Source organism: Berghia stephanieae, chromosome 12 (assembly GCF_034508935.2).
Source record: "Berghia stephanieae isolate SIO BIC M18660-M18661 chromosome 12, UCSD_Bste_1.3, whole genome shotgun sequence".
Taxonomy (NCBI): Eukaryota; Metazoa; Mollusca; class Gastropoda; order Nudibranchia; family Aeolidiidae; genus Berghia; species Berghia stephanieae.
Genome location: NC_088371.1, coordinates 7,630,572 through 7,655,637, shown reverse-complemented (window position 1 = coordinate 7,655,637; position 25,066 = coordinate 7,630,572). Strand labels below are relative to the sequence as shown.

Here is a 25,066-nt window from a genome sequence, read left to right as displayed (position 1 = left end):
GATTTCTCGGCTGTCCCGTGTAAAATCCAAAGGCCAAAAAAAAAAATACTGACAGAATAGCGATAGACAGTGAAAAGCATGAATGCTGAAGTAAAACAATGGCAGGAAACTAATTTGCATGGGAATCAATTACAGTTAAATTATTTTTCACACCAATTTGTGTAGAAACATCATTAACAATTTAGTTAACAGTGGAAAGCAATGAAGTAGTAGTAATGAATAAAGTTACGTTAATTTCGATTTAGAACTTTCTCCAGATTTACTTCCGGTGGTTCACGCTTTAGTTTTTTTTATGAAACTAAAGTCAACCATTATAAAGTAACCAATATTGACTTCGACGAAACAGTGAAACTTATCACTCAGTCATGATTGGCTACACTTATAAACACGACAGATTTGGAAAGGAAAAAAATAATTTCACGAGGACTGTATGAAAATAGCTACAGACACTGAAAATCTAGAAGAGTATAACTTAGCCAGTCAATAAAAATTAGCCATCGATAACATAAGCAAATGTGTACTATGTGCAGCTCTGTGGAACATTCCTGATTATTGTTTTAAAGCCTTGTAATATATTCATTCATCCAACTAAATTCACGGGGGGGTTTATTTTCTTTCTTTATTGGCTGATTTCAGTTAGATGACTGAGGATTTACAGATCTAAAGATAGAAAATAATAATACGAGGAAAATATAAGCCTTCTTTAACTGGGAGATAAAATCCCAGACGTCCAAGTTTGTCTGGCAACCAGGTTAAATATGGAGGACCTATGAATACGCTTCAACAGTCGTAATGTCACTTCCCTCGTAATGACGCATGGTAACTTAGTAACTGGCTCTAAACTATCGGAACAATGGCGGATGCCCTTAGGAAATATTTCTCCGGCGAGCATAAAAGCGTATCCAGAGGAAAAAAAACATAAATCTGATCATGCTTTGACTTTTACACATTCTGATCACAAGACATGAAAAGTTCTAGCCAGCATGAAGAATAAAAAGCACCGATTTTCTTTGTTTAGAACCACGATGGCCGCCATTGCTGGGCGATGTGACATGACTATTGAATCCAATTGAGATGAAAGTTTAGTCATTTTCTTCCTGCTTTGATTCACAAAATGTCATCCAAAACTTTTTAAATCTTTATCTTGCTCCAGTGCCTCTTGCTCAATTTTTCATTGTACTCATTAACCCTCTTTTTACCACCTACAGCAAAATCGTCACATTTGTTACGACACAATATACATTTGATCTTATTCAGATTTATTTTGTACATCACAAACTTTGAAGAATGATCTTTGTTTAATTACCAAGACCATAAAGTTGTTTAATAGAGACTGAGTTTAAAAAATCAATTTTTCTGCTGGGCAAGCCTGCCATTTTGAGAAAATACTGAAAACGATCGGTAAGGTAAGAGTAAATAGAGGCCGCTCGGAGAATTAGAATCTTAATAAAAAATGTTCAGCCCAGTCATTACTCCAGGTCCAAGAAAAAAAACTACAAGGGAATATTAACAACTTTAAGGGATAAAAAAATTACCTTAAATTTTGGCGACTCAGCCCTGCCAGATAAAACAACTTCATAGGTTCTATTTTCCTGAGAATTGATCAAGTTTTGCGCTGTAACCTCCATAGTTGCATAGAAATGCCCGGCACTTGTTGGTGTGAACAATACCTAGGAAATCAAAACAAAGCATAAAAACATCTATATAATTTAATTCCTTGAATTCATCTAATACCATGCTTGGTGTTTTGTAATAAACGTTTCTCCACGTGAATACAGAATACTCAAATAACAATAACAGAACTGATAATGATGATAAAACCATCATCATAATATGATGATACCATTATTATAATATTATTATTATTATTATTAAGGTTTAAGCATATCAAATAAGTAAAGAAATAAAACTGCATGCATGCAAGTGACAATATGTGTAGATCCATCCCTGTCAAAACATTGAAACAGTCCAAAGCTTTGTTTGTTCTTGTTTTACGGCGCTTGCAACACATTTAGGTTATATCAGCGCCAGTAAAAATGAAGAAAATGGGATAGTAAAAAGTTCTAGAATTACAATTAAAGCACCAAAGAAAAAATAAGACAAAGGAGAATTGAGAACAAATAGGGATCAGATGTAGATTCCAAGAGCATACCACCAATGTACTTAGTTTGAAATCACCTAAAAGTCTCATCCAGACACAAGCACAAAATCCAACAAAGAGGAACACACTCAAATGCTTACATTATACATTCAAAATAAAAATAATAATACATAAGAGAGATGATTTACAAGGAAAAAAATATCATCTCCCAAAACAATAACTATGCATTTGACTGTAGGATTCCGGCCAGTGCCAGGACAAAACCAAGTAATCTCATTCCGAGACAAAGACAGAAAGCATGTTGGATAACAGATATAAGGGGATAGAAGACACAGTATGTACCTCCCTGCCCGCTATGGGAGGTCAGGATCCCCACCCAGAGTCCAATGCTTTGAAATGATATCAGTTGTACTTTCCACAAACCTGCATTGTTTCCTGAGAATTTGGACACAGGGTAATCCTACGGTTGAAATCAAATGGACAGACACATCCATCCACCACATTGCCATTGAAGGCCATTTTGTTGATGGAAAAAGAACACTGCACGCCTGACCTCAACTTGTTCCTAACTGTGAACTGTACTTGTTGACTGAGGAACACACAGCAAACTTCTGGTACATCAACGCGGGTGGGCAAGTCTAAAATTTCCTGTATCCTCTGGGGGGTGACTATGTGGTGGATGGCCGCTGGTTAAGAGTAGGTAGAAATAAAGAATATGTGGTGAGTGGAAAAAAAGTACATAAAATAAATTATTCAAGTAATTGTGATTGAACAAATATAAAAGATGAATGCAGAAGCACATTTGAAGTACAGTTCTACATTTCCAGCAAGCTCAATGTGCTTCACAATGCTTTATTTATTCTTCCAGCATATATTGTAGAATCAAATTTCCACTTCACACATTACAAATTGCCTGCAAGGCAACCTTTTTGTACCGCATTCCTTAGAATATCTGTTATTACCTTAAGCCAGGTTATCATTCAAACCCGAGGGGTAATGGGTGTAAAATGCCTTCCTTACCCAAGACACAACATTGAATCAAGAATTAAGCAGTCACTGTTGTAAATAAAATAAAATTCCCTTTATTCATCCCATACAGGAAATTTGTCTAGGGTCTATTCCAAGGGAAAACTGAATAACCCAGTCGTCAGCCGCAGTGCAGCGCTGCAAATTGAGCTAGAGCGACGTGACTTGCTCAAGGCACACAATGCAGCGGCGGGTGATCGAACTCGTTACCTTTCGAGTACGAAGCAAAGACTGTACCACTGAGTCATGCTGCCCCCTGTACAGCCAGCTAGTGACAACACTAATTACTGCTTAACTTTAAAAACAACGTGGAAAAGATGCGCTTGATACTGCATTTGGTGATCAATCATCTCCCATCTATTTCTTAATCAGGAGAGATATCATGGCTTTGCAGCATGGTCTCTGTGTTTTGTGGCTTTGAGTAAGTCATCCCATTCTTGCTCAGTGGCTAAGGCACTTAAGCGATCCAAGGTTGTTCTTTTCACACATTAAAATAATTTACCTCAAACTGATAAAAAGAAGAAAAAAAAAATTGAAACTCTACCAAAAATTGACCCCTATAACACTTGTACATATAATTTTTTTTTGGTTTAAAAGGAAATCCTGTTTAAAGCCATGACAAACTAAAAATACATGTTATAATAAAAAACAAAAAAAAAAACAAAGAGACAATTCACACTACTACATCTAAAGCTTCTTACACTGTCTCAATAATCCGAGATCCCGCACATTGGGTTGATGGTTGTACATAGGGGTGCTGGCAGCAAAATCTATGGCTGTGAGATTGTTTGGCAGAGTCATATTGTTGTTATCACACAACAGTGTTACATCCATTGCGGAGTCATCAGCACTGATCATGCTGTTGTTACCAACTTCACCACCACAACAAGGACCATCATGGCCAGGTCTAATACTTTCCATCAACCGGTGCCTCATAGAAGAATCAAGTGCAAATTCTGAATCAGTGTCGCTAGTATTTAAGTTCGGATGATCCCCAGTATCTGGAAAACTGTCAGAGCCTTGAGCTTGTATAACAGATGTTGCCGTCACTGTTTTTAATAATGGCGATGGGGGTGATTTAGGTTCCGAAGTCGTATACTGATGCCTTTCTGAACCAAGAGGAGTTTTCTCAGGCTGGATGGGAACTGGTTGTTCTTGGTTGTTCAGGCTATTATTGCCCGTTCCCTGTTGCTGGGTTGAAGGTTCAAGTTCAACCATCTTTTCCTTGGCAGCTCCCTGCTGTTTGATTTTCTGTTTAGCCATGACCTGTGCAAAGGCAGCATCAAACCCCAAGTCATTTATTCCTTCTACCAACTGGTTGACATCACTTAGGGTAAAGTCTGAGTCGATGAAAAATAATAGAACACAGTTTTGTTACAAATAAATAATGTCATCAGAATAACCCTCTCCTTACCACCCATAGGAAAACCGCATGTGTGCCAGCAGGAAGAAGTGCTGAAACCTGAAACTAAAATCTCGACACTTTGCCAAACCCGAAAATGTTCCTACTGAAAATGCGGCCTAAACTTTACTCTTATTTCATCACCGTTTTTATACCATTATGAAATGATTACACAGCAAACACATTGACACAATGAGAAAATTAATTTGATTTTAAAACCAACTTATAATACACAGTGAAATACTCACAGTGCAGTTGAATCACGTTTTCGAATTTTTACTGATGCTATTTTACTCAAAACACTGAAACCGGAGGTATTTGACTTCGAGATATCGCGAAACTGGAATTCCGGCATGAACCGGAAAACTGGCACCCATGGAAAACCGTCACATTCGTTACGATGCAGCCAACATTTTTCTCATTCTGATTTCTTTTGTACATCATAATATTTTAACAAAAATGTTTGTTAAAGTTAAAGTATATTAACACTGTGTTGAAGAGCTCATTTAGCAGAAAAAATATGTATAGCAAGAACTAACAGCTTTTGTGTTTGAGTGAAATAAATCAATTTTTGTATAGATTGGGTGTGAAGTTTTGAGGACAACCCGAAAATGGCCGGTAAGGAGAGAGTTAAAACAAATAAAATAAATATTTTGCTAACGGAAAGGAGACCTTAATCACTCTTTAATACAATGCTGAACAGTTTATATGACTTACTCCCAATATACCAACAAATAGGACACCACATGTAGCCTCTCGTGGTACTATTATAATCATTTTAGAATTATCCTCAAAATTGAGAGAATAGAGAAAAACGTGTGAAAATTTTAATCTGAGACTCATCGCCAGAGTGTCTGTCTCAATATTGAAGTGTAATTTAAATTTTGTTCCCGTGTATAGTATTATATCTGTGTTGTCAATGATCTACTAAGCATTAAATATTTCAAAAATAGGTATAGCCATTGGAAAGATATTTAAATTGTCAAAACCAAACTTCGATCGTTGGGGGGAATCAGAGGTTTCCTGTCTTTGACAATATTTCGTCTTATAGAGGTTTCCATTACGGCAGGTTTGACCAGAGACGCCAACTTTAAATTGGGCTCACAGGAGTTTCAGACACCACTCGTAGGAATTTCAATGCAGAAAGAGGAATTTCCGCACACAAGAAAAAGGAATTGGAATGGTATTTGGCATTGTGTTTACAGATTGTATAGTTTTTAATAGATAACTGATTAGAATTATATCATGATACATAAACATATTGCCAAACACAATCCCAAAGCTTCCTTATTTCAAATGAAGTAAAGCGCCAAAACCTAATGGTAGAGATTGTAGTACTGGTGGTAGTTTTCGCATCAATGTTTGACTGTACTGTATATATACAGACTTGCCAAATTGAAAACTTCAAATTTAGTAATTTTAATGTCAATTTTAGTAATTTGACAAGTAAATTCGTAATTTCTGAAATTGTGTATGAACAACCACAATATTATTATTATTATTATTATTATTATTATTATTATTATTATTATTATTATTATTATTATTATTATTATTATTATCATCATTATTATAGTAAAATAGTAATAGTAGTAGTAGTTTGTTTTTTTTTGTACTTCTTCTTCTTCTTAGCATTATTATTATTATTATTATTATTATTATTATTATTATTATTATTATTATTATTATTATTATTACTATCATTTAAGTATTACTAGGAATTAAAAATTCGTAATTTTCCATAAAATTTCGTATTTGGCCATGAAATTTGTCTAAAATTCGTAAAGTTACGAAAAATTCGTAAGATTCGGCATGTATGTATATAAGACCTGCAATAAAACATACTTACCCCAGTCATCATCATCGACACTGAAAGACCCTGGATCAATTTCATCTTGATCACTTATTGGAACAAGCTCTGGTAAATAAATAGTGAAATAAACAGATAAAATTATTTTTTTTGGTCCTTGTTTTTTTTAATAAGAGTTTTACGTCTTTTGCAACACATTTAGATCATATCAGTAAAAAGGAAGAAACTTGGAAAGTAAAGACATTCTAGATGTGCAATTACAGGACTTGAGAAAAAAGTAAGACAAAGAGGAATGGTTCAAATAGGGAAAAGATGTAGATTCCAAGAGAACACAGTGTACTTAGTTTGAGATCACCTAAAAGTCGCACCCAGACACAAGCACAAGATCCCACTAAAAGGAATACACTCAAATGTTTACAAATCATGTTTAAAATAAAAGAGAGCTGATTTACAATGAAAAAAATATCATCTCCTAAAACAATAACTATACATTTGACTGCTTCCCTCCCAGCCAAGACTCCAGCCAGGGCCAGGACAAAACCAAGTAATTTCATTTCAAGTCAAAGACAGAAAGTATGTTGGAAAATATATATAAGGGGATAGAAGAAACAGTAAGTGCCTCCCTGTCCGCTATGGGACGTCAGTAACCCCACCCAGTTTTTGGTCCTTGAATGTTTCTCTTTTAACTCTTTAAGATTCAACCCGACAAAAACCGACAACGGCATAATATTCATGGGCGGGGTAGTTAAGACTGGCCTCAGTAAGTAAAATCCAATCGTTGTGAAGGAAATGACAGGCCCTGTCACTGCCGCAGGGTGTTTTCAGCTTTGATTTTTATAAATTTGCCGACAGAAAAGAAAATACGTTTCAGAAATTGCGATTTAAATCCTATTTTATTTGCGGGTGAAAATCATTGACATTGCACTTTGTTTGGTAAAAATCGGTAAAAAATTACGACTTTGGTGATGAAAAATGACTTTGAAGACCATTATTGTAAACTTTTAAAAATATTATAAATAATTTATAACTCCCTTATTTGTGGGTCGATTTTGTCATTCGAGGTATCAATTTTATTGTAATAAAGAGATAGGAACTTCAGAGTTATTTTTTCTGATGCGAAATTATTACTTTGTAATTTTAGCACCAAGAAAAATAGTCGGTAAATAAATTTGTTACACCTCTTTGATAGACCGCCGGGGTCCGTTCGTGTAGAATTGTGAATCAAGCATCTCAAAGTCTTCGACCAATCACAGGCTATCTATCCAGCTTCTCCCCGTCGATGTATTACGCTATTGTTATGCAAGGAATATAACACCTTATGGAGTAGGCCTAAAAGCTAAAATCTAAAAGTAAAAAATATAATTCTGAGGAATTTGAAAGTCACATTGCTGAAATCAGCTTGAAAAAAGAAGTACATTGGTCTTTGTTTCATAAAAATCGGTTGAAAACCAACTGTTTTACGAATAAATTTGATTTTAAAAATTGCTTTTGTTTATTTTAGCATTTTTTAGCAACTTTTTTATTTGTCGGCCGATTTTCTTGATTTTTATATCATTCTTTATATCTCAAAGAGACGAGATCAGTGATATACTTTGTTTGTTTCAAATGTAACTAGAACATAATTTGGCTTTTTTAACCAATCGACCATGCCTGGATAATTTATTCAACAACGTGGCGATGTGACGCAACTATTCCATGGACGTCTTCCACTGCATCGACGATGATTCAATTCATTGTTGACGGCTGTTGACACGTGAGCTGCCAGAACGACCAATCGTTGAAGGGTCAAGACGTTCAGTAGCCAATCGTTCTTCGGTCAAAAAACTTATGAACTCACGAGAACAAAAGTTTGAAATTTGGTGGTGGACGGACCTATGAAATCGTTTCTGGGCAGAGTTTAGCCATGAGTGACCGTAGAAAACGAAAAGGCGACTACAGATATCAAAGAGTAGGCTTATATCATCAAAGGATGTCTACATGATTGACATGGCCATATAGGGAACTCATTATCTACTCCCCCAAAAAGAATCTATATGGACTGTAATCCCCAGTCTAGTGAGAATGGTGGTTAAGAAGATAAAGGATGAGAAGAAATAGAAATGTGGTAACATTAAAAAAAAAAAAAATGATACCTGCATGTAACAATGACATAAAAGAAGAAATAGATCAAATATATGAATTCAAATATCTTGACATCATTATAGCATTTGATGGAAGGAGAAAAACCGATTTGAAAATCAACTGGGATTTGAAAAAAAAAAAATTTTTTTTTACAAAATGCAAAAAGTTTACAAAGGGAAAAATATAAACTGAGAACAGAACACATTACAGCAATGCTACACTGAATCAATTCTACTGTATGTGAAAAAAAAATAGTCTACGTCATAAAATGATAAAAATCATAAAGTTTTCTGTAGTTTTTAAAAAGAAAAAAAACAAAAAAACAATGACCTACACAAAATAACTGAAAACTATTGAGCAATTTATGGTGCTCCAGCAAAAATGACATCCCAAAAAAATATTTTTTCTTTTTTTTAAAAATAAGTTCCGGTGACAAATCTTTCAACTCTGCATTGCTACCCAGTCTACTTTTCCAACAAAAATACTTTACTCACCAGGCACAGAACTGTCTGTCAGGACACCTTCACCAACCTAAGGAAATAGAAATAAATCATTATTATATAAAGAACCTATGTGTAACCTATGTGCACATCACAACAGTCATCAGGAAGTCCACGATTTAATCCCCAATCCAGTTGATTGTGTGGGAAGATCTTTTCTTGTCTTTTTCTTTCTGATTTGCATGGCAGTTCCATAGATAACTTTCCAGTTTTTTGTTTTTTTATCTCACACCTGTGCATGCTCAAAAAATGTTTACTTCCGTATCTTGAAGACATTAAAAAAATACAGCAAACTCACAAGTCCTTGTATTCACCCTCTCATGTTCAATGTTTGTAATGATGCAGAGAAGAGTCACAGTAGAAAATGTACTCTTCTTAAAAACATTAGCATTAAATTATCCCAATTTTCCAGTAACCTGTGATGTTATGGTCATCATCATAGCTTGTCGCTTCAACACCGAACCCACTCCACAGCATCTGTGGAGCAGACTTGGGTCATGGTCAGTGCATCCGGGCCCATCCTGGCATTCTCTAAGGATGTGCTCCATCGTCTGCTCTGGGCATCCACATGTACACAAGCTAGTCTCAGCTAGCCCCCACTTTTTCATGCTTCCAGCTGTTTTCCCAATTTTTGCCTGTGCTCTGTTCAGTGTTACCCATTCATTCCTGGGGAGCTCAGTTCCGTAGGGCAGTTCTTCTCTCGGATCTTCAACGGCTTCATCTGCATGATTGTCCCATTCCCTCCATGGGAAAGTCTGTATACAGATGCATGGTCAGGGTTGATGCATTCTTCCGACATGAAGCTCTTTCTCGACTTCAGTCTTCTTGCCCTTGGATTGTGGTCATGGAGGGGGTGCTTGGGTCCATTTCCTATTTAAATTTCTGGGCTTTGGAAGCAGTGGGGAGGTGCAATGCTAGCCAGCCGATGGAGGACTGGAACTGCAGTCAGTTTCAAGTTACCAGTAATGATCCGGCAGGTGTTATGTAGCTCAGAGTCAATCTTTTTGGCATGGCAAGATCTTGCCCAGACTAGTTAGGCGCATTCGGCTGATGAATAACAGAGGGCTAGTGCGGTTGTCCTAAAAGGATGTAATGGTAGCAGATCTGATTGGTAAGCAGGTCTATGGCACAATTGACAGTCAAGACTAGCTGTATTTTGCTTGTATATTTCTTTTTGCCTTGTCTGGCACTCTTTCATCTTTTAAAAAGTTTTACTAGTCATTAACGATTTACATGTTCTTGATGATTTGTTGTTCATCAGTCTTTTATTTGAGTGCACAGGGAGCAGGATGGAGTAGGGGTTAAGTTATTGGAAAGGATATTTCTATTAGGTTATCATGATTATCTAATCCTAATTTGAACGGCAACGAATCGAAAAGTATTAAAAGTGGTTGTGGAAAAGAGAATGATGATATTACAATTTCTGGATCTCAAAATTGAAAAATAAGTTATCTGAATGTTATTCATGAAGTGGTTTCTCGGTTTCATTTTGGAAAATCATTGATAATCCTACCTGTTGTAGAAAGGATATGTCAGTCGAGCCTTGACGAATATATTGCCCAATGGTCATATTTTGGAATGTTTCATCTGGATTGCGTCCAACGACTGTAGTCTGGAATGAAAATTTCAATAAAATAAACTTGTATATCTATTTCTGCATCTCAGTTAAGCAAAGGTTTACTCCAATTTTCTACTCTTTTCCCAAAGAGAAAGCAAACTTCAACTACATTTTTCTGTTTGGATAAGAAAGAAAAGGGGATGGAGGAATTCAAGGCAGGCATATGATCTTTTAATGACTTAGTTATTTAAAGACTTACATCACCAAAGATATAAACGTCACGGTTGTCTGCTTCAATCAATTCTGCTACAGCAGCCTCTGTCAAAAGAAAAACAAATATTTTCTTATAAAACTGGAAATGAGGAAATCAGAAATGCCATAAGTATTCCTGTCATTAGAATTACAAAATTCAATGCGAGGACAAGTAAACGCACAAGCTTGTGTGATTACTGTCACCAACCTTTAAAACAAGATTCTTCCAGAGAAGGCAAACAGACAGATGATTTTTATCAAAATAATTGCATTTCACCACAGAAACCATTGAGGCAAAATGGCCATTTAAATAGTAACCATTGTGAAAATCTACACATACGTTGAAATTGTCTTTTCCATGTAGACTGACTCATCAGGCTAAAATAAACTCATTTTAGACCAATCTGCTCAAAACGGTAATATGTCGAGGTGAATTTGTTCCTTGAAATTGAATTTTTAAATAAAATCATACTTTAATAAATACAAATGCCTTCATTGGGGATTGAGAGTTGTTTCCGAAGCTCAGAAAGATTTCATTTCCCGATTCTGATTTTGAGCTCAACTTTCTTCATCTAGTTCACAGAACACAACACCAGAATGATTCAGTTGGGTCACATTTGCAATCCAGTGACAGTCAGTTTTGGACAATTGTGACTGCCCACATATTTTCAAATGGTGACATTTAACTCAACAATAGCATTGAATGGAATTATAAAATCAAACAGCTCACCATCACTTATGAACTCATCGTCATCAATACCTTCATCGCCTAAGTCATATGATACATCATCAAAAGGATTATATCCCTTTGCTGCCATGATAACTCTGTAGAAGACAAATTCAGAAATACTTGGTTGTATACAGTGATGATAATGGCAATTTGCCAAAAAGGAGGTAAATGAAAATGTATCGGTCCATCGGTCAAATCATAATATAAACTATCAGTTTATTATATTTATATATCACTACTTTTAGTGTACACCAATTCTTAACAATAACTTAATATTAATATTAAGTTTTAATGAATCGTCCTTTCCTTAAAACAATCTTAAAGACATATGTACCTTCTATCCAAGAGATTTTAAGCTAACTTTTGGTCAAAAGGCCTGAGAGTATTTGTTTTTACTTGTTTTATCTTTGTTGCTACGTTGATCACCCCTTATAATTGTAATAAATTAATATTGTCTCTCTTATAAAGTTAACATGAAAATTGATAGAATGGTTGAGAGTGACATATGATAAGGAAAAGATAGAAAGAGAAAAACAGAAAGAGAGAGTGAGTGATAAAAAATAAAGTGAGAGAGAAAGAGAAGGAGTGAAAAAGAGAGAGAGAGAGAGAGAGAGAGAGAGAGAGAGAGAGAGAGAGAAAGAGAGAGAGAGAAAGAGAGAGAGAGAGAGAGAGAGAGAGAGAGAGAGAGAGAGAGAGGTCTAATTGTGATGGTGTTTTGTTGTTCTAATCAGGGGGGAATTGATAACAATTTTCTTTTTGAACACATCTATAACTGTACTACCCCACTTGACCTACTTACAAATAAAATCTAGACTGATTTACTCACTCCACCACCCTTTTCCTTTTCGACCATCAACTGCCTTGTGTCTGGCACCAGTTTGTCTAGATTGACGTGATAAAAATGAGTGTCGCCAAAATTCATGCATTTGAGCAAAAGTGTCAAAATATGTCTCAAGACGCAATGGTGATTTTTTCATGAATCCATCACTTGACCTGAACTTTTATCAGAGGAAAATATCTGACATGGCAAAATCGGCTGAAAACTTTTGAGAAAATCCCAAAATTTCAGAATTCCATGGATCCGCGGAAGATCATCATCACTGTGAACAATCTGATAGAAAACCCTCCATCTTAACATCATTGAATTGATATGCATCGTGAAGGACAACCCAACTTGCTCTTCTCTCTCTCTCTTAGCGGCCAGTAATTTGGCCCTAAGTCCCAGTTTAGATCAACGAAATCATGCCGTGAAACCGTTCGTGGACACCGAGAAGAAATTACTAAGACAATGAAGGACATAATTTGGGAATTTTGACCTTGTTCATTGAATCAGTGAATTTGTCGAATGCGTGTTTGACGAACGCATGTTGCACTGTAAAGATACACCAGAGATATTTCAATTTAACCCCAGCCATGTTTTAGCCAGCAGCTCACAAATGATAACTCGTGAATAGATGAATGGGAGAACTAAGACAGATTCAGCCAGACATTTTAAATTTGAATTTAATGAAATGTGCCTAAATAAGTCTTATCTCGTAAGTAGAAATTTGATCCTAGCTAGACTAATTAGGTACCTCCTATTGATATTGACACTGACAATTGAACTTTTATTAAATTTGAGATAAACTATAGTATAGTAATGTTCGGCATGCATCACCACAGACTAGGAGCAGACTTGACAACAGCTGCTTTTTATTGGCATTGGCGAATCTAGCCTACCAGTCTAGCCGTCCTTCAGTCAGTATGGCTAGCCACTTCGATTTCCATTTAACCAAGCGAGACACAGATTCAGTCAATCACAATCATTTTAAATTTGAATTTAATGAAATATGCCTAAATATATCGTAAGTAGAATTTCGATCCTAGTTAGACTTATTATTATTTCTATTGAACTTAATTATTCAATTTCAATTGATTCATCAATTTGAGATTGTGATAAACTTAGACTTAGTTAGACTATAGATTTTAGTATAGGCTATAACTATGGCTGTCATTATCCCCAGACACCTGTCTGGGGATAATGAAAATTCGTTATCCCCAGATCTGGGGATAATGAAGGATAACGAAATTTCGTTATTCCCAGACACATAATTGAAACTCCGCTCTTTTAAACAATTATCCACATTCCAGAATATGGAATGTTTCCAAATGCACATATAGAAATAAGGAAAGTTAATAAAATATCTCTAAAAACATAAAATTAACCAACAGTTGTTACTACATATACACAATATGCGTCGACTTCGAAGTGGGTGTCATGGCCGAATGGTTTAGTTGTCTGCCCTGGAAGTTTTACCAGAATTGACATTGTGGGTTCAAATCCTGGTTCCGCCACTTTTTTTTTTTCTTTTAAATTCCGTCTTCTTTTTACAGAACGTTGCAAGGGATAAATGTCCCATCCATCCTCCCCCCACCTCTTTTTTTTTTTAAAAACTCTGTCTCTCTCTCTTGGTTCCTTTCTAGTTTCTAGCAAATTGTCATATTCGTCCCCACTCCGATCTCAAAAAGTGTATAAAAAGAATAAAAAATTTAAAAGCAAACAAACAGAAATATTCAGAGAGCAGCCAAAAGGTCAGATAGAGGAGAAAAAAACAAACAATAATTTTTAAAAAATAAAAACAATTTTAAGAAATTCATGTTCAGAAACGGAACAAAAGGCCAAAGAAAAAGGAGAAAAGAATAGACTCGCACACAAAAAAAAAAAAAGAGGTGGGGGGAGGATGGATGGGACATTTATCCCTTGCAACGTTCTGTAAAAAGAAGACGGAATTGGAACCAGGATTCGAACCCACAACCAGGCCTGTAAATGGTTGGTAAAAAAATTGAACTTTTCGAGGATGCGAAAATAGACCAACCAAACCAAAAAAGTGGATTAACAACACAACCCAAGCTACCGGCAAGTGACCTCTCTGCACATCATGGGGGTGTGGGTCCAGACAAACTCACCCACAGTCAAAATTGCTTGCTACATTTTATAGATAGTATGCGCTTGGCTAAGAAGCTCACAACATTGCCATCCGGAAGTATAACGGACCAACACACAAAACTATGTGTAACCTAAAAAGTTTATAGTCTGGTAAATACAGTCTAGAGAAAATTATTCACAAACGCGGATGGCAAAAAAAAAATAACAAAGACCCGACTGACGTCAACGTCATTCTATCTAAAGAAGAACGAAGATGACGTTAATCAGGCCTTTGCTGTTGTTTGCATCCATATTTGTGAGTAATTCTCACTAAACTATAGACAGTATGCGCTTGGCTAAGGAGTTCACAACATTGCCATCTGGAAGTACTACGGACCAACACACAAAACTTTGCGTAACCATGATCGTTTCAGGCCTGTAAATGGTTGGTGAAAAAATTGAACTTTTCGAGGATGCGAAAATAGACCAACCAAGCCAAAAAATGGATTAACAACACAACCCAGATATGACACAAATGCCATTCCCAGTGCCTCAATTTTCCTAACATAGCAAGAGAAGAAATCGCCATTGGTGTCTTGTTCTTCAAGCCATGACCATTTAAATTTATTTTTAACACCTTCTAAGGTAAGAAGTAAGTCACAACTGCGATCTAAAAATACTTCAGGCATATTGAATAGGAAGAATAATTGAATTAATAAATAACTGAAAAACTACCGTTGTGCGAGAATAGAGGAAAAGAGAATCGGTCGTAGGCCAAAGGAGCGAAAACTTCCGATATAAGCATTCATTCAACTTTTCATTCGAAGAAAAATATTTTTTTCGCATTCATATTTTTCCGGTTCACTTGCAACCGGATAGAGATAATGAACTGAACTGAAAAAAGAAGAACGGAACGACGTGTGTGTCGGTAGCAAAATAGAAAGAAATGCCCCGGTCCCCAACACCTTATGTGTGTTAGTTGATTACTGACTACGTTGTGTGTTATCGACGACTCACGAACGCCACCGACCGACACTAGCTAGCTACATGCGGGCAGACACACAGTTTGTGGGCAGACAGTAGGCAGTGAATACGTACACGTCCGGGGAGTGTGGAGGTGGTGATAATTATTGACAAGATGGAATGCTGTCTGGTTTGTTTTGTCTTTGACGAGGTAAGTACAATGCTTGTTTTTTTTAATAGACTCTTGTCGAGGCACAAAATAAAACACTTTTATTTTCTTTTTAGTTGCTTCTGTCTTTTGACGTAACGAATATATAATTTTGTTATATAATTTATTTTTTTTTAATAAATTTATTTTTATTTTTTTTAATGTCAGAATTTATAGAGCAAATTCGTACTGTCGGAATTCCGACAATTGTCGGAAAATTTACAGGCCTGCACAACGTCGATTCTGGTAAAACTTCCAGGGCAGATGACTAAACCATTCGGCCATGACACCCACCTCGAAGTCGACGCATATTGTGTATATGTAGTAACAACTGATTTAATGTTGGTTAATTTTATGTTTTTATAGATATTTTATTAACTTTCCTTATTTCTATGTGCATTTGGAAACATTCCATATTCTGGAATGTGGATAATTGTTTAAAAGAGCGGAGTTTCAAATATGTGTCTGGGGATAACGAATTTTCGTTATCCCCAGGCCCAGACAGGTGTAGAGAGGTGGGCCTTTGGCCTACCAACCTCCGCTGAACTTCCAACTTGCCTTGAGCATGCATTCACGTAAAATATAAAGATTTTTTTTAAAAACCTACCTCTGTTTCAAAAACTAGCATCTTTCAACTTTCTAAGAAACATTTTGATTTTTCAGAACTTTAGTTCGTTAAAAAATGCCGGCCAATCTGACCCGTTGAGTCGAATGAAAACGAAATTTTGATGTTTACACGGTTCAAAGGAAATGCCGTAAATAAGCTTTCATGGACTCCCTGTCTTGTTTTTACAGTGTCACGTGACTGTTTTGAGAAATTTGTCGTCTGCTACAAATAATTAGACGGGGGGGGGGGGGGGGGGGGGTAGATATTTTCGTTGGAGCAGAAAAAAAGTGAGTATTATTTCTTGTACTTGTAGAGAGGCCTAGGGTCCAACAGCAGTCAAGTTGATTGGCCTTTTTTATCCGTCGCCACCACCACCTTGAGAGAGTGGATGGGGGGGGGGGGGTGCATGTAGATGAAAGGGAGATGTGTCGCTTGGTGACCTTGGTGACGTAGAGCATGTCAAGGATTCTTGCAGGTGTTCTTAACCCCTTAACAGCGAAGTTTGCTTTTATCTTTATTATTATTGTTAACGGGCAATACAGCGTTTCCACCAAGAGAGCAGTCAGACTATCGCAACTCGGACTTCAATTGTCTATAATCGTTTTGCCGTTACTTGTCTTTTGATGGTAGAAGATTTGGTGTTAGGTCAAAGATCGAATTTCGCCGCTACAAGGTTGCATTGCTACTAGGTTTGCTCCCCCCCCCCCCCCCCTCCTTTTTTTTTTCAACTTAGTATTGTTGATTGCTATTTCCTTTTTTATGATTAGCAAGTGCTGTAGGAGTCTCACAGGATGCAGGAGTACTGCAATTAACCCTTTGCCAGTGACACTGATTTTTTTCGTTTTCAAATAATAGTCTTCATTTATATTATTTTTTTAACGCAGAAAAAAAAAACGTTTCCACCATAAGAGCAGTAAGAATATTGATAAAAAGCGTTTTGAGCACTGATTTTTTTCTTCAGATTGCTTATGCAGAATCGTTTCCACCAAGAGAGCAGTTGTAAGAGTATATTTAAACGTGTAAAACCAGTAAAGAAAAGTGTACAGATCTGGAACGGAAGTGTGTGTGAAGATTTGCGTGGTTGTTTTGAATGCACTGACTGGAATGTTTTTATCGAATCATGTGATAGTGTGGATGAGCTGAATGACTGTGTGAGTGAGTATTTAAAATTCTGTGAACAGCTAGTGTCTTGTAAAAAAGAAATAAAATATTATCCTAACAACAAGCCTTGGATAACAAAAGATCTAAAACTTTTATTGAACCAAAAGAAAACTCTCTATACTAGTGGAAACAAAAAAGATCTGAAAACAAAACAAAAAGAGATAAAGAGGGTAATATCTAGTTGTAGAGATAAGTACAAAAATAAAATTGAAAAATGCTTTTCTTCTGGGGATATACGGGACACGTGGCGGGGGCTTAAAACTGCTGTGAACTATAATCCAAAGCCCACGATTATATCAGAAGATATCGAAATTGAAACTTTAAATAAATTTTATTCACGTTTCGACACAGCAAACAAATTTGATATTGAAAATGAAAAACATAAATTAGACAGGGCTTTGGAAGATGAAATGACTATTGAGGTCAGTGAAGAGGAAACGAGATTCGTATTTTCGAAACTAAACGAGAGGAAGGCTGCTGGGCCGGATGGATTGAAAGGAAAACTATTAAAGGAATGTGCCCACCAGCTTTCCCCATTTATACACATATTTTTAACTGGTCCCTCCAATGCGTTTCGATCCCTGAAATTTGGAAAACTTCAAAAATTATTCCTGTTCCAAAAAAAGAAAAACTTGAAACTATGAACGATCTCAGACCTGTTGCACTGACTTCAATAGTCATGAAATCTTTAGAAAAACTTGTTCTTGTTAAAATTAGGAATCAGTTTATGCCATTGAGTGATAGTCATCAATTTGCTTACAAACCAGGACGTGGCGTAGAGGATGCCATTTTGCTGTTTACAAACAACATCTACAGGCATCTAGATCACGCTAGGAGCTATTGCAGATTGCTTTTTGCAGATTTTTCTTCAGCGTTCAATACAATGCAACCTCAGTTGGTTGTTCAAAAATTGACTAGTCTGAATTTAAACAAGTATATAATTGCTTGGGTGCTCGAATTTCTTACGGAGAGAGCACAATATGTTCAATTAGGACAAAACAAATCTTCCTGTATAACTACAAATACTGGTGCTCCTCAGGGTTGTGTATTGTCCCCTGTATTATTCACAATATACACGAATGACTGTAGAAGTCAAAACCTGAGTGTACCTTTAATAAAGTTTGCAGATGACACCGCTCTTCAAGGCCTCATAACAAATGGCAACGAAGTGGCTTATAGGCAAGAAATTGATAGATTTGTGTCTTGGTGTGATGCCCACCACCTAGAGCTTAACATAAGCAAGACAAAGGAGCTAGTGATTGACTTTAGGAGAGTGAAGGAACCGATAGAACCGTTAAAATTAAAGGACCAATTCGTCCAGCGAGTTCCTCACTACAAATACCTTGGTGTAACGATTGATGACAGGCTCAAGTGGGATGAACACTTGAAAATAATTAGGCATAAGATGTGCAGACGTACATATTTTTTATCAAAACTCTCTCAGTTTAGAATAGATAAAACCCTCTGCACATTATTTTATAGAGCAGTCATCGAAAGTGTTTTGTCATTTTGTATAACAGCTTGGGGAGGCAATTGCTTAGCAGTGGAAAGGAACAAAATAAATTCAAATATTAAAAAATCCATTAAACGCTATATAAATGATGTTGACGATGTAGATCTTTTATACGAGAAATTTTGTATAAATAAAATAACTAAAATATTAAATGACCAGTATCATCCACTAAGACCATCAATTATTATGTCAGAAAGAAGTGGTTGCCCTTTCTCTATTTCAACGAAAACAGAGAGACACCGAAAATCTTTTCTGCCGTCCAGTATTAGGCTTTATAACAACAAGCAATAATCATTTTATATAATTATTTCTCATTTTTACTTTAAAAAAATATAAATATTAATTTATTAATTTATTTGTTTTGCAATCTTTTCAATTTTCAATTTATAGTGACAGTTTTAACTATTTTACAGTGTTTGAAATTATTCATATTATAAAGCGCAGCTCTGGTTATAGAGCTGCTCCTTTTTTATATATATACATCCTATTTCCATTGTATTTTTATCTTATGTGTAAATTATAACACGTCTGTACAAAAAATTTCCTTTTTGGGATGCAATAAAGTATTATTATTATTATTATTATTATTATATTTCGACTCGGGCTTCAATTAAACTATAAATCGCAAAGCTTGTCTTTTAATGATAACATTAAGACTAAGATCTGAAGTTTGGGGAGTGTAAGATGGAATCTCGCCATTAATGGTTAAAATTGTTTTGATTTTTTTTTAAATAACACACACACACACACGAGCGCGCGCGGTCACGACAGCAAGGACCATCTATTGCTTGTGTTGCAACGGTAAACCAGTTTACGTGTACGTAGATCCTGAGGCTAGATGCCCCGTTACCGTGTACGTAGGCACTCCCAAAAAAAAAGAAGAAAGAGACACACACACACACTCATACACACACACAGTCTCGCATCCGCTACGAACTAATTTTGCGCACCAAATTTTACTGCACTAATGCACCAAAATGCATATCTTTCTAGGGACACTTTTTTCCGTATCTTTTTCTCAATAAACTTTTTTAAAAACCTTTGTTTTTTTTTGCGAGGCACCACTGTAAACAGACGTAAACACACACGATTTCGCGAGGAATGAATCATGAAAATATTTAGGATATAATTTCAAACACAACTTTTGAAATTCATCAAGGATTGTCCAGTACCGAATGTTTTTTTGATAGAAAACAAATGCATCTTCAAATCTTAACTGCTTTTGACGGTAAGCAGTAAGTTTTTTATTTATTTTTCTGTCCAAACGAATGATTGGTCCTGGTACTGGTAAGGAAGCTAAGTATTGGTAACCCCGGCGCAGCTCTCTATGACTATAGAGAGGTGGGCCTTTGGCCTACCAACCTCCGCTGAACGTCCAATTCGCCTTGAGCATGCATTCACGTAAAATATAAATATTTTTTTTAAAAACCTACCTCTGTTTGAAAAACTAGCATCTTTCAACTTTCTAAGAAACATTTTGATTTTTCAGAACTTTAGTTCGTTAAAAAAAATACCGGCCAATCTGACCCGTTGAGTCAAATGAAAACGAAATTTTGTTGTTTACAAGGTTCAAAGGAAATGCCGTAAATAAGCTTTCATGGACTTCCTGTGTTGTTTTTACAGTGTCACGTGACCGTTTTGAGAAATTTGTCGTCTGCTACAAATAATTAGACCGGTGGGGGGTAGATATTTTCGTTGGAGCAGAAAAAAAATGAGTATTATTTCTTGTACTTGTAGAGAGGACTAGGGTCCAACAGCAGTCAAGTTGATTGAATGAAAGAAAAAAAGGTCTTTTTTTTATCCGCCGCCACCACCACCGTGAGAGTGGAGGGTGGGGGTGGGGGGGTTGCATGAAGACGAAAGGGAGACGTGTCGCTTGGTGACCTTGGTGACGTAGAGCATAAGGATGCTGGCAGGTGTTCTTAACCCCTTAACAGCGAAGCTAATTTTTTGCTTTCAGATAATAGTTTGCTTTTATCTTTATTATTGTTAATGGAGAATACAGCGTTTCCACCAAGAGAGCAACTCGGACTTCAATTGTCTATAATCGTTTTGCCGTTACTTGTCTTTTGATGAAAGAAGATTTGGTGTTAGGTCAATGATCGAATTTCGCAGCTTGAAGTTTGAATTGCTACTGGGTTTGCTCCCTCCCCCCCCCCCCCACCTCCTTTTTTTCTCTTCTTTTCTTTTTCAACTTAACATTGTTGATTGCTATTTCCTTTTTTATGATTAGCAAGTGCCGTAGGAGTCTCACAGGATGCAGGAGTACTGCAATTAACCCTTTGCCAGTGACACTGATTTTTTTTGTTTTCAAATAAAAGTCTTCATTTATATTATTTTTTAACGCAGAAAAAAAAAAAACGTTTCCACCATAAGAGCAGTAAGAATATTGATAAAAAGCGCTTTGAGCACGTTTGGGTGGATATTGCCCTATATAACAGCTCAGATTTTTAAATTGTAATTTGTTTTTTATCTTTTGATGAAAACGGTAAGATTTTATTTTTGGTCCAAGTAAGATTGATATTCGCCTTTAAAAGGTTAAGTTATTTTGTTTTTTCAGGTTTTTTTTTGTTTTGTTTTTCGAATGCGGGTACGCTGCTTCTTCCTTTTTTTTCCTCAACTGGCAAGCTATCGCTGTACTTACCTGCATGGCTTGCACACACAAAAGGATACATCTAGGTCACAAAACCTTACATCGAGGTCACAAAATCAGACAACTCGGTCACATATCAAGACATCTCTGTTTCGTTTGTTCCAAGATAGCAAAACAAACCAGACGTCTTGGAGTTCGAAAGAGCTTTCCATAAAATATTTGGTATTTGCAAGACCCCAGAAACCAATTCCCTATTCAGCTCTTGTGCACGGTTACTTATGACCTTGATTTCTTTCGTACCCACCCCAAAATCCCACTTATTGTGTGTTATAGGCAGAACATAATAAATAGCTGGGCTGCCACATGCGTGACTAAATTGGCCAAAGAGAGAATCTATACTTTGGCATTAGACACCCATTACCTGATGTCTTGGTTTTTAATCCTAGCCTAGTGAGAGAGAGAAAACAAGACAATCATACATGTATCTGCAAACAGCAGAACGTTTTCATTTTACATTGAGATGGGAAGGGGAAGGGATAACACTATATATGACAAGAGAGAGAGAGAGAGAGAGAGAGAGAGAGAGAGAGAGAGAGAGAGAGAGAGAGAGAGACAGGGATGTAAATGCAAAGTTGGAAAAAATTCTGAAATTCTGCGAGCTCATTTCAATAGTCTAAACTCCAAGTGACACACCAGGAATGAGGTGATAAATGGCCTTGTGATTGTGACAACATTTTTAGGACTTTTGAGTGATAAGTCTCAGAATAAAATCTAAATTATTTTGTTTATGGATGGATTTTAATGATTTATGTCTCCTTTTTGTCAGGAGGAAATACCATTATTTGGTGTTGTTCATGCTTAAATCAGTGCCCATTTAGTATTATCCTTATCTTTATGGATTAAACAGGGTTAAATTAGTTTGGGATACTGAAAAAAATCAGAATTTTGGAATTCTTAACTTATTTTCACTGCACGTAATCCAACACCTAAACTTTTATAGCCATCAAAATTATATTCAGGTCAAAATATTACCCCCAATGACTAAATGAATCTGACAATAATAAAAACTCATACTCAAATTTCAACAGCCATATCATTACTAAGGCCAATTTTGAGATTGGAAAGATGGTCACCTCCCGATATTTATCATTTTCTCAGGCCCCAAACCCTTCTGCTAATAACAAAGGCAATAAGAAGTACATTACAATTAAAATACTACATAAGGTTTAGAATCGTGATAAAAGCCCTTTACTTTATTGGTGTAGCTTTCAATGAGAACAAACAAATTTGATTTTTTCCCCCACCACAGTCAAACATTCGTCGCAGTCTCAACCAGAAATGAGACCCCATAGAAATTTCTCATAAAGACCAAGGCTAAGGGAAATGTATCTTCAGACTCATTATGACTGAAATGAATTGCAACACACAGGAATTACTTACAGAAACAGAAATACATTCCAATTGAGCCTTAGGAAGAAAGTGGAACAACAACTCAGAACTCAGTCATAATACTCGATATATGTATATCCACCATCTTCTACTTTCGATTCTGCAGCCCATGTTTTGCTTCCGGTAAACTAAAAATAACCCTCCTTGTTTTCACAACAGATGTGAATCTAGTTCCGAATTAAAATTAGGAAAATTCGGAAATTCGAACACTATCAATCCTTAGTACTTCCGAATTAAAATTCGGAAGCTGTCGTGGAAATAAGTTGAATGGTTAAATACACGTATAATCATAACTGACACAACAGTAGTGTAAATTAAGTGTTTCAGTACATTGAAAATGGATATTCACTACAAATTCTCTATATGTACAGCAGTATCTCTTATCACAAGAGTTGTTGGTAGTGAGGTATTAAGAAATATTTAAATTGTTTGGGGAAGCTAGAAAATGTCTGAAAAATAGGAAATCCTAATAATTCTGAAAGATTTACATCCCTGGAGAGAGAGAGAGAGAGAGAGAGAGAGAGAGAGAGAGAGAGAGAGAGAGAGAGAGAGAGAGAGAGGGGGGGGGGGGGATGGGGGGATAGTAAGGGGGAATGGGAAAAGATGAAAGAAACAATGGGTTGCCTGATGATGTAGATCAAAGGATTGTTAAAGCGGTGTTCACTGTGCGTACTTTGTGAAATTTTAACCTTTTACAGTGACACTGATTTTTTTTCTCCAGATTGCTTATGCAGAATAAATCGTTTCCACCAAGAAAACAGTAGTAAGAGTATTTCGACTCGGGCTTCAATTAAACTATAAATCGCAAAGCTTGTCATTTAATGATAACATTAAGACTAAGATCTGGAGTTTGGGGAGTGTAAGATGGAATCTCGCCATTAATGGTTAAAATTGTTTTCATTAAAAAAAAAAAACTCACACACACACACACACACACACACACACACACACACACGAGCGCGCGCGGTCACGACAGCGAGGACCATCACTGACAGAATGTTGCAACGGTAAACCGGTTTACGTGTACATAGATCCTGAGGCTAGATGCCCCGTTACCGTGTACGTAGGCACTCCCAAAAAAAAAAAAAAAAGAAAGAGACACACATACACATACTCACACACACACACAGTCTCGCATCCTCTACAAACTAATTTTACGCACCAAATTGCATACCTATCTAGGGACACTTTTTTCCGTATCTTTTTCTCAATAAACTTTTTAAAAACGTTTGTTTTGTTTGCGACGGCACTCATTGAAACAGACGTAAGCGTCCACGATTTCGCGAGGAATGAATCATGAAAAAATGTAGGATATAATTTCAAACACAACTTTTGAAATTCATCATGGATTGTCTAGTACCGAATATTTTTTGATAGAAAACAAATGTATCTTCAAATCTAAACTGCTTTTGATTTTGACAGTAAGCGGTAAGTTTTTTATTTATTTTTCTGTCCAAACGAATGATTTGTCCTGGTATAGAAGCTAAGTATTGGTAACACCGGCTCACCTCTCTAGTTGTTTTTTTTTTCGAGTTTCTTTTTAATTGAGGGGGGGGGGTTCAAGTCATGAATTTCATGAATGTTGTCAGTGACTGGTCACTGGTCTGCTGCAACTCAAACTCAAATAAATAGAGGGAATGTTCAGCGCAAACAGTGAATCTTACTCACCTAATTAATTTAACATTCGTGATCTTTTCGCATTTTGTACCATATGACAAAAAAACTCGGTCCAACAACTTAACGCAGTAGCTATTAGAATTAGATCTACCTGATTTTCAAAGAATTATCTACTCCCTTTGCCTTTTGCTGGCTCAATGGAGAATTTTCCCTTCTGTCACCAGGGTTGCCAGATTATTTTTCAACAAAATGCCAGGGGAAGACTCAAAAAATGCCAAAACACTCAAAAAAATGCCAAAGTCTGTTGACTCCCACCCCCACTAAGAAAACTACTCACTTTTGATAGACAATTTACTATCATATCCTGGTGGCTTGCATGTTTTCTTTTCTTTTTTTGTTGTTTTTTTTTTTTTGTTTTTTTTTTTTAATTATACTAAATTTCCTGTTGGGGTAATTTTTTACCTACTGACTACTAAGTGGAGTGCTAAACCACTACACCACGGTTGAGAAAAGGTGTCATTTGAAGTATAATATACAAGAAAAGAAAATG

The 25,066-nt window shown here is 36.2% G+C and overlaps 1 protein-coding gene across 1 annotated transcript in view; it reads right to left on the bottom strand.

Annotated features, from left to right (window-relative positions):
- The window catches only part of LOC144957702 (centrosomal protein of 192 kDa-like), a 74,903-nt gene extending 50,162 nt beyond the window's left edge, over positions 1 to 24,741 (bottom strand). Inside the window, exons 1-9 of the mRNA XM_078889073.1 lie at positions 24,668 to 24,741; positions 11,501 to 11,595; positions 10,778 to 10,836; positions 10,474 to 10,572; positions 8,955 to 8,991; positions 6,379 to 6,447; positions 3,829 to 4,467; positions 2,525 to 2,787; positions 1,536 to 1,670 (exon numbers count right to left, since the gene is read on the bottom strand). Coding sequence (XP_078745199.1) covers positions 1,536 to 1,670; positions 2,525 to 2,787; positions 3,829 to 4,467; positions 6,379 to 6,447; positions 8,955 to 8,991; positions 10,474 to 10,572; positions 10,778 to 10,836; positions 11,501 to 11,588 — 1,389 coding nt within the window. The 5' untranslated portion in view covers positions 11,589 to 11,595; positions 24,668 to 24,741. The remainder of the gene's footprint in view (positions 1 to 1,535; positions 1,671 to 2,524; positions 2,788 to 3,828; positions 4,468 to 6,378; positions 6,448 to 8,954; positions 8,992 to 10,473; positions 10,573 to 10,777; positions 10,837 to 11,500; positions 11,596 to 24,667) is intronic.
- Positions 24,742 to 25,066: the final 325 nt, after the last annotated feature.